The following is a 9,332-nucleotide window of genomic DNA, read 5'->3' as shown; positions in this document are numbered from 1 at the left end:
GCATGCTTGCTGGGAGCCTCGAGATGAGTGTGCATCATTGCAAGCTTGCAGTTTATTGGAATGTGCTAAGGAAAGCAGCGGGAGGGACTGGGAGGGATGGGGAGGGGTAACTGGGAGCACTGGTTGGGACTGGGGGCACTGGGAGGGGATTAGGGAGAACTGGGATGGACTGGTTTGGACTGGAAAGGATGGGGAGGGGTAACTGGGAGGGACTGGGAGCACTGGGAGGGGTAACTGGGAACACTGGTTTGGATTGGGAACACTGGGAGGGGTAACTGGGAGCACCGGTTTGGATTGGGAACACTGGGAGGGGAAACTGGGAGCACCGGTTTGGACTGGGAGGGATGGGGAGGGGTAACTGGGAGGAACTGGTTTTCACTGGGAGCCCTGGGCTGACCCCGTGCCCCCCACCCAGGGACCCCCCGCAAACTCTACGAGAAGAAATTCTACGAGTTCGAGACCCGGCGCTTGAGTTCTCACGGGGCTCCTTCAAGATCCCCAAAATTCCCTTTGGGACCCCCCCAGGATCCCCAGATTCTCACGGGGCTCCTTCAAGATCCCCAAAATTCCCTTTGGGACCCCCCCAGGATCCCCAAAATTCCCATGGGACACCCCCCCTCCCAAATACCCCAAACCACCCCCTGGGGACCCCCAAAACTCCCTTGGTACGCCCCTGGGACCCCAAAATCCCCTCGGGACACCCCAAAATCCCCCCGGGATCCCCCTCGGACGCAAAAACCGCCTGGGGACCCCCCGAGACCCCTCATGAACCCCCCAAATTCGGGGGGTCCCGGCCCCCCCCAATAAATGCATTAAACGTGTCCAGAGCTGTCAATCAACGCCGTGGGCGGGACAATGATTGGCTGTGGGCGGAGGTGGGGGCGTGGCTACCGTGAGGGACGAACCATTGGCATCAAGGAGTGGGGTGGTATGGGCGGCGCCACAAAGAAAGAGGCGTGGCCTTGTTTAAAGCCCATTAATTTCACTAATTATTAAATTAATTAACATTAATTTTACCCGCGCTAACGATTTCATTCCAATCGATTGAATTTATTCTTAAACTGATTACGACACTTTTGATTAAATTTTCCCGGGCGAGGCGTGGAAAATGGCGACCAGATGTGACGTCACCTACTTTTCCCCCGCCTCTCGCTCTGATTGGCCGCTCCCTCAGCGAGTGGGCGTGGCTTCCGCCGTTTGCTTCCTGTTTGGGCGGGGGCGGCAGCTGAGGGTGAGGGCGGTGGGGGAGGGGCGGCCCCGGGGCGGTTTTCGGGGGGTCCTGAGGGGGTTTTGGGGGTCCCGGTGCCCCAAACCGGGTCCCCATCGCTGCCCGCGCCCCCCTCAGGCCGCCATGAGCCTGCAGTGGACGGCGGTGGCCACGTTCCTGTACGCGGAGGTGTTTTTGGTGCTGCTGCTCTGCGTCCCCTTCGTGTCCCCGGCCAGGTGAGGGGCGGGGGGGCCTAAAAGTGGGGAGGGGTCCCTAAAGGTGGGGAGGGGTCTCTAAAAGTGAGGAGGGGTCCCTAAAGGTTGGGAGGGGACGCTAAATGTGGGGAGGGGTCTCTAAAAGTGGTGGTGGGTCCCTAAAGGTGAAGAGGGGTTCCTAAAAGTGGGGAGGGGTCGCTGTAAAGGGAGGGGTCCCTAAATAAGTGGAGGGGTCTCTAAAAGTGCGGCTGTGGGATTTGGGATTTCCTGAGGGGATTTTGGAGGGTCCTGGGGGGGATTTCTTGAAATTTGGGGGGTCCTGGGGGATTTTGGGGGGGGTCTCAATTTGTGCCCCCCTCCCCTCAGATGGCAGAAGATTTTCCGCTCGCGCCTGGTGGGGCTGGCCGTGTCCTACGGGAACTCCTTCTTCATCGTGCTCATCGTCATCCTCGTGCTGCTGCTGCTCGGTGGGACCGGGCAATCTGGGGGAAAATTTGGGGGAAAATTTGGGGGAAAATTTGGGGGCGTTTCAGGGGAAATTTGAGGGGATTTCGGGGGGAATTTGGGGGTATTTCAAAGGATTTTGAGGGATTTTTGGTGGTTATTTTAGGGAATTTTGGGGGAAATTTGAGGGGGATTTTTAATGGATTTTGGGGAGATTTTGGGTGGTTTTTGTAGGGATTTGGGGTGGATTTTGAGGGAATTTTGGGCAGATTTTGGTGGGGCTTTCGGTGGGATTTTGGGGGAATTTTAAATGGACTTTGGGGAAAATTTGCGGGATTTTAGGGGGAAATCTGGGTGGATTTTTAGAGGATTTTGGGGGGTATTTGAGTGGTTTTTGAGGGAATTTTGGGGGAAATTTGGAAGAATTTTGAGAGGATTTTGAGGGAACTTTGAGTGGATTTGGGGGGAATTTTAAATCAATTTTGGGGGGATTTTCAGGGAAATCTGGATGGAAATTTAGGGGGATTTTGGGGGGAGATTTCTGAGGATTTTCTGGGAATGTTGAGGAATTTTAGAGGAATTTTGGGTAGATTTCAGTGGAGCCCACGGTGGATTTTGGGGTAAATTTGGAGGAATTTTGAGAGGATTTTGAGGAAATTTGGGGGTAATTTCAGAGAATTTTGGGGAATTTTAGGCAGATTTTGAGGGGATTTGGGGTGTTTTTCTGGGGTATTTTGGGGGAACTTGGAGGGGATTTTGGGTGGATTTTCAGGGAGATCTTGTGGGAAGAATTTGGGGGAATTTTTGGGGGAGATTTGGGTGGATTTTGGGGGAATTTTGAGGGGATTTTTGTGGGAAATTGGAGGGGATTTTGAATGGAGTTGGGTGGAACTTTGGGTAGATTTGGGGGCAACTTCGGGGGGGACTGTGGTGGAACTTTGCCTGAATTTTGGGTGAACTTTGGCTGAATTTTGGTGGAACTTTGGCTGAATTTTGGTGGAACTTTGGCTGGGTTTTGTGGCGATTTTGTCGCCTTTTGAGCGCGGGGTTGCCCTTGGTGCGTCCGGATGGACTCGGGGTGGGTCCAGGCAGACCTGGGTGGGCTCTGGGTGGGTTTGGGGGCACTCTGGTGATTTTGGGGTGTCTCTGGGGGGGTGTCCCCCCCTTCTGACCCCCCCTTGTCCCCCAGATGCCCTGAGGGAGACCCGTAGGTACAACGTGGGGGACAAGGAGGCGCTGGGCACCAGCCCGGCCGCGCTGGAGCACTTCCACATGAAACTGTTCCGTGCCCAGAGGAACCTCTACCTGGCTGGCTTCGCCCTGCTGCTCTCCTTGTGAGCATGGGGAGGGAATTTGGGGGGGCTGGAGGGAATGTGGGGGGTCCCAGGCACGATTTGGGGGGGCTGGAGTCAATTTTGGGGGGCCTGGAGCTGGTTTGGGGGGAGTTGGGAAGGGGCTGAGCCTGGCTGGGTTTGTTTTTCTACTCTTTTTGTGAGCCTGGGGAGGGAATTTGGGGGGGCTGGAAGGAATTTGGGGGGTCCTAGGCATGATTTGGGGCGGGGGTGGAGTCAATTTTGGGGGGTCTGGAGCTGGTTTGGAGGGTTTGGAGGTGGTTTTGGGGGGTTGGGAAGATGCTGGCTTCGCTCTGCTGCTGTCCTTGCAAGCGGTGTCCTGGGCAGGGTTTGGGGGGTCCTGGGCAGGATCTGGGGGGTCCTGGGCAGGGTTTGGGGGTCCTGGGCAGGATCTGGGGGGTCCTGGGCAGGATCTAGGGGGGTCCTGGTCAGGGTTGGGGGGTCCTGGACACAACCTTGGCCTGAGGCACCTCCTGGCCCTGATCTCAGCCTAGGCCACGCTCATGGCCTTGAGCCAGGCCTTGCTTGTACAGGCCTGGGGGGCTCAGGGGGGGATTTTGGAGGATCTCTAACACAAATTTGGGTGTCCCTAACTGAAATTTTGGGGTCCCTCAACCCCATTTTTGTCCCCCCAGCCTCCTGAGGCGCCTCCTTCCCCTGATCTCAGCCTAGGCCGCACTCAAGGCCTCCAGCCAGGCCTCGCACCAACAGGCCCGGGGAGCCCTGGGGGGCTCTGGGTGACCCAGGGGGTCCCTAACCCAAATTTGGGCATCCCTAACCACAATTTGGGGTTCCTTGATCCCAGTTTGGGGGTCACTCACCCCAAATTTATCCCCCCAGCCTCCTGAGGTGCCTCCTTCCCCTGATCTCGGCCTAGGCCGCACTCGAGGCCTCCAGCCAGGCCGCACACCAAGAGGCCCGGGGAGCCCTGGTGGGGCTCTGGGTGACCCAGGGTGGTCCCTAACCACAATCTGGTGGTCCTTAAGCACAATTCGGGGTTCCTTGATCCCAGTTTTGGGGTCCCTCTGGGGGTCTCTCACCCCAAATTTGTCCCCCCTAGCCTCCTGAGGCGCCTCCTTCCCCTGATCTCGGCCTAGGCCGCACTTGAGGCCTCCAGCCAGGCCGCAAACCAACAGGCCTCAGGAGCTCAGGAGGGGCTCTGGGTGACTGGGGGAGGGTGCCTGATCCAAATTTGGGGGTCCCTCACCCCAAATTTGTCCGCCCCCAGCCTCCTGAGGTGACGCTGATCGAGGCCTAGGCCGCACTTGACGCCTCCAGCCAGGCCTCACACCAAGAGGCCCGGGGAGCCCTTGGGGGGCTCTGGGTGACCCAAGGGGGATTCCAGATGCCAGTTTGGGGGTCCCTCACCCCAAATTTGTCCCCCCCAGCCTCCTGAGGCGCCTGGTGACGCTGATCTCGGCCCAGGCTGCCCTGGGTGCCTCCAGCCAGGCGTTCCGCAAGCAGGCCGAGGGCGCCAGCCAGGCCGCACGGCAGTACCTGGAGGACAACGACGCCCTCAGGAAGGTACAGAATGTCCAAAACCACCTGAGAACAACCCCAAAATTCCTGAAAATGATCCAAGCAACACCTGGGACACCTAAGAACAGCCCTAAAACACCTGAAAACAGCCCTGAAAACAACCCTAAAATACCTGAAAATGATCCCAAAAACACCTGGGACACCTAAAAACAACCCCAAAACCACCTGGGACTGGCTAAAAACAACCCCAAAACCACCTGAGAACAACCCCAAAATACCTGAAAATAATCCCAAAAACACCTGGGATACCTAAAAACAGCCTTAAAACACCTGAAAGCAGCCCCTAAACCACCTGAAAACAACCCCAAAGCCCCCTCAAAACAACCCTAAAATACCTGAAGATAATCCCAACACCTGGGACACCTAAAAACAGCCTGAAAACAACCCCAAAATGCCTGAAAACAACCCCAAAACCACCTGAAAACAGCCCCAAAAATACTTGAAGATAATCCCAACACCTGGGACACCTAAAAACAGCCTTAAAACACCTGAAAAAAACCCTGAAAGCAGCCCCTGAACCACCTGAAAACAACCCCAAAAATACCTGAAAATAATCCCAAAAACACCTGGGATACCTAAAAACAACCCCCAAAACCACCTGAAAACAACCCCAAAAACCACCTGGGATCCCCTAAAACAGTTGTAAAACACCTGAAAACAGCCCCAAAAACACCTGGGATTCCCTAAAACAGCCCTAAACCACCTGAAAATAACCCCAAAAACACCTGAAAACAACCCCAAAAATACCTGGGACACTTGAAAACACCTGGGATCCCTAAAAACAACCCCAAAACCACCTGAAAACAACCCCAAAAATACCTGGGACACTTGAAAACACCTGGGATCCCTAAAAACAACCCCAAAACCACCTGAAAACAACCCCAAAAATACCTGGGACACTTGAAAACACCTGGGATCCCTAAAAACAACCCCAAAACCACCTGGGACTGGCTAAAAACAACCCCAAAACCACCTGGGACTGGCTAAAAACAACCCCAAAACCACCTGGGACTGGCTAAAAACAACCCCAAAACCACCTGGGACTGGCTAAAAACAACCCCAAAACCACCTGGGACTGGCTAAAAACAACCCCAAAACCACCTGAGAACAACCCCAAAATACCTGAAAATAATCCCAAAAACACCTGGGATACCTAAAAACAGCCTTAAAACACCTGAAAGCAGCCCCTAAACCACCTGAAAACAACCCCAAAGCCCCCTCAAAACAACCCTAAAATACCTGAAGATAATCCCAACACCTGGGACACCTAAAAACAGCCTTAAAACACCTGAAAAAAACCCTGAAAGCAGCCCCTGAACCACCTGAAAACAACCCCAAAAATACCTGAAAATAATCCCAAAAACACCTGGGATACCTAAAAACAACCCCCAAAACCACCTGAAAACAACCCCAAAAACCACCTGGGATCCCCTAAAACAGTTGTAAAACACCTGAAAACAGCCCCAAAAACACCTGGGATTCCCTAAAACAGCCCTAAACCACCTGAAAATAACCCCAAAAACACCTGAAAACAACCCCAAAAATACCTGGGACACTTGAAAACACCTGGGATCCCTAAAAACAACCCCAAAACCACCTGAAAACAACCCCAAAAATACCTGGGATCAGCTAAAAATAAACCTAAAACACCTGGGATCCCCAAAAAACACTTGGGATTTCTTAAAAATATCTGAGATCCCCTAAAAAAAAAACATAATAAACTCCCCCCAAAAAAATCCTCAAAAAATTGGGATAAAACCTCCCAAAGAAAACAGGATAAATTCCCTCAAAAAATCAGAGTAAACCAAAAAAAACCCTAAAAAAATCATGAAAAAACCCTAAAAAAATCCTCAAAAAATCAGAATAAACCAAAAAAAAACCCCTCAAAAATCGGGATAAAACTCCAAAATCGTTGATTGAACCCCTCAGACCCCCCCAAAATCCTGAACCCCCTTTTTTTGTGCCCCCCAGCAGCTGCAGGAGTCTGGGGGGGCCCCGTCCCCCACCCGGGACGAGAACGAGACCCTCAAGGCCAAGGTGAAGTCACTGAAGGAGGAGCTGGAGATCAGCAAGAAGGGTAGGGGGAAATTGGGGATTTTTGGGGGGTTAAAGGGGAATTTTGGGGATTTTTGGGGTGGTGTGAGAGGATTTTGGGGATTTAAAGGAGAATTTTGGGGGGTTAAAGGGGAATTTTGGGGGGGTTAAAGAGGAATTTTGGGGATTTTTGGGGTGGTCTGAAGGGATTTTGGGGATTTAAAGGGGAATTTGGGGGGAGGTTAAAGGCGAATTTTGGGGCTCTGAGGGGGTTAAAGGGGAATTTTGGGGATTTTTGGGGTGGGTCTGGGAGGGTTAAAGTGGAATTTTGGGGGAGTTAGATGGGAATTTTGGGGGTTTTGGGGGGTTAAAGTGGAATTGGAGAGATTTTTGGGGGATCTGAGGGGGCTTTGAGGAGGTTAAAATGGAATTTTGGGGGGAGTTAAAGGGGAATTGTGGGGATCTTTTTGGGGGTCTGAGGGGGTTAAAGGGGAATTTTGGGGATTTTTGGGGTGGGTCTGGGAGGGTTAAAGTGGAATTGGAGAGATTTTTGGGGGATCTGAGGGGGCTTTGAGGAGGTTAAAATGGAATTTTGGGGGGAGTTAAAGGGGAATTGTGGGGATCTTTTTGGGGGTCTGAGGGGGTTAAAGGGGAATTTGGGTGGGTTAAAGTGGAATTTGGGGGATTTTTTGGGGGGTCTGATGGGCTTTTGGGGATTTAAAGGGGAATGTTGGGGAGTTTGAGGGCGCAAAAGTGATTTTTGGGGGGGAATTTTGGCAATTTGGGGGTTTAAAAAGGGAATTAAGGAAAAATTTGGGGGAATTTGATGTGACCCTGAGCCCCCTGAAAATGGGACTGTGAGGGGTTTGGGGGTGTCTGGGTGGATTTGGGGGTGTCAGGGGGGGGTTTAAGGGTGTCAGGGGGGGTTGGAGGGGTCAGAAAAAATTCCAAAAATTCCTAAAAATGCCCAAAATTCCCCCAAATCCCCCAAAGCTCTGGAGAAGGCCGAGAGCGAGGTGCAGGCCATGAGGGGTTTGGGGGTGCCTGGGTGGATTTGGGGGTGTCAGGGGGGGTTTGGGGATGTCAGGGGGGGTTGGAGGGGTCAGAAAAAATTCCAAAAATTCCTAAAAATGCCCAAAATTCCCCAAAATCCCCCCAGCCCTGGAGAAGGCCGAGAGCGAGGTGCAGGCCATGAGGCGCCAGGCCCAGGGCCTGACCCGCGAGTACGACCGGCTGCTGGAGGAGCACGCCAGGCTGCAGGTACCCACAACGCCCAAAACACCCCAAAAACACCCAAAAAACACCCCAAAAATACCCTAAAATACCAAAAAAAAATACCCCCAAAACACCCCAAAAGTACCCAAAAAAACACCATAATACCTCAAACTTCCCCCAAAAAATACGCCCCAGAACACCCCAAAATACCCCAAAACACCCCAAAAAATACCCCCCAAAACATCCCCAAAAACACCCCAAAAGACCCCAAAATACCACAAAAATACCCCAAACTTCCCCCAAAAAATACGCCCCAGAACACCCCAAAATCCCCCAAAACACCCCAAAAAATACCCCAAAAACCCCCAAAATATCCCCCCCCAAAAATACCATAAAACACCCCAAAAAATACCCCAAAAACCCCCAAAATATCCCCCCCCAAAAATACCATAAAACACCCCAAAAAATACCCCAAAAACCCCCAAAATATCCCCCCCCAAAAATACCATAAAACACCCCAAAAAATACCCCCCAAAACATCCCCAAAAACACCCCAAAAGACCCCAAAATACCACAAAAATACCCCAAACTTCCCCCAAAAAATACGCCCCAGAACCCCCCAAAATACCCCCAAAACACCCAAAAAATACCCCAAAAACCCCCAAAATATCCACCCCCAAAAATACCATAAAACACCCCAAAAATACCCCCATAAAAACCAAAAAATACCCCCAAAACTAAACTTCCCAAAATCCCAACCCCAAACCCCCCCAAATCCCTCTGGGGACCCCCCAGAACCCCCTCAGGACCCCTTTAACACCCCCAAAATCCCTCTGGGGACCCCCCAATGCCCCCCGTGCACCCCAGACCCCCCCTCAATTCCTCCTTTGTGCCCCCCCCAGGCCGCCCACGACGGACCCCGGGACAAGAAGGAGGAGTGAGGGGCGGGGCCACGCCAGGCCACGCCCACAGCTGCTACAAGCCACGCCCACACTGGTTATAAACCCCGCCCCTTGGACCAGGCCACGCCCCTAAAACCCCTCCCGGACCAGGCCACGCCCCCAGTTCCATTTTTGGGGGGGTTCTGGCGTCATTTTTGGGACCTTCCCCCCTTTTTTTGGGGTCCAAATCTCATTTTGGGGGGGTCCAAGCCTCGTTTTGGGGAGGCTGAACCCCTCCTTTGTCCCCCCCTCTTCCCAGGGGGTTTTTTGGGGGGCAATGGGGACCCCTCCCCTTTTTTCTGCTTCAATAAAATCACCTCGGGTTGGGACTCGCTTGGTTTTGGGGCCCAAAATTCTCCCCTGGGACCCCCAAATTTCCTCTCTA

At 53.0% G+C, this 9,332-nt stretch overlaps 1 protein-coding gene across 1 annotated transcript; it reads left to right on the top strand.

Annotated features, from left to right (window-relative positions):
* The first annotated feature begins 987 nt into the window (after nucleotides 1-987).
* BCAP31 (B cell receptor associated protein 31) lies at nucleotides 988-9,276 on the top strand. The gene is made up of 8 exons (XM_041411621.1): nucleotides 988-1,231; nucleotides 1,346-1,443; nucleotides 1,789-1,889; nucleotides 3,056-3,200; nucleotides 4,607-4,742; nucleotides 6,729-6,834; nucleotides 7,951-8,051; nucleotides 8,909-9,276. The coding sequence occupies exons 1-8, from the start codon at nucleotides 1,109-1,111 to the stop codon at nucleotides 8,945-8,947; spliced, it is 849 nt and encodes a 282-aa protein (XP_041267555.1). The 5' UTR covers nucleotides 988-1,108; the 3' UTR covers nucleotides 8,948-9,276.
* Nucleotides 9,277-9,332: the final 56 nt, after the last annotated feature.

Source organism: Onychostruthus taczanowskii, unplaced genomic scaffold (assembly GCF_017590055.1).
Source record: "Onychostruthus taczanowskii isolate IOZ18803 unplaced genomic scaffold, ASM1759005v1 scaffold360, whole genome shotgun sequence".
Taxonomy (NCBI): Eukaryota; Metazoa; Chordata; class Aves; order Passeriformes; family Passeridae; genus Onychostruthus; species Onychostruthus taczanowskii.
This window is presented reverse-complemented; position numbering and strand designations above follow the sequence as displayed.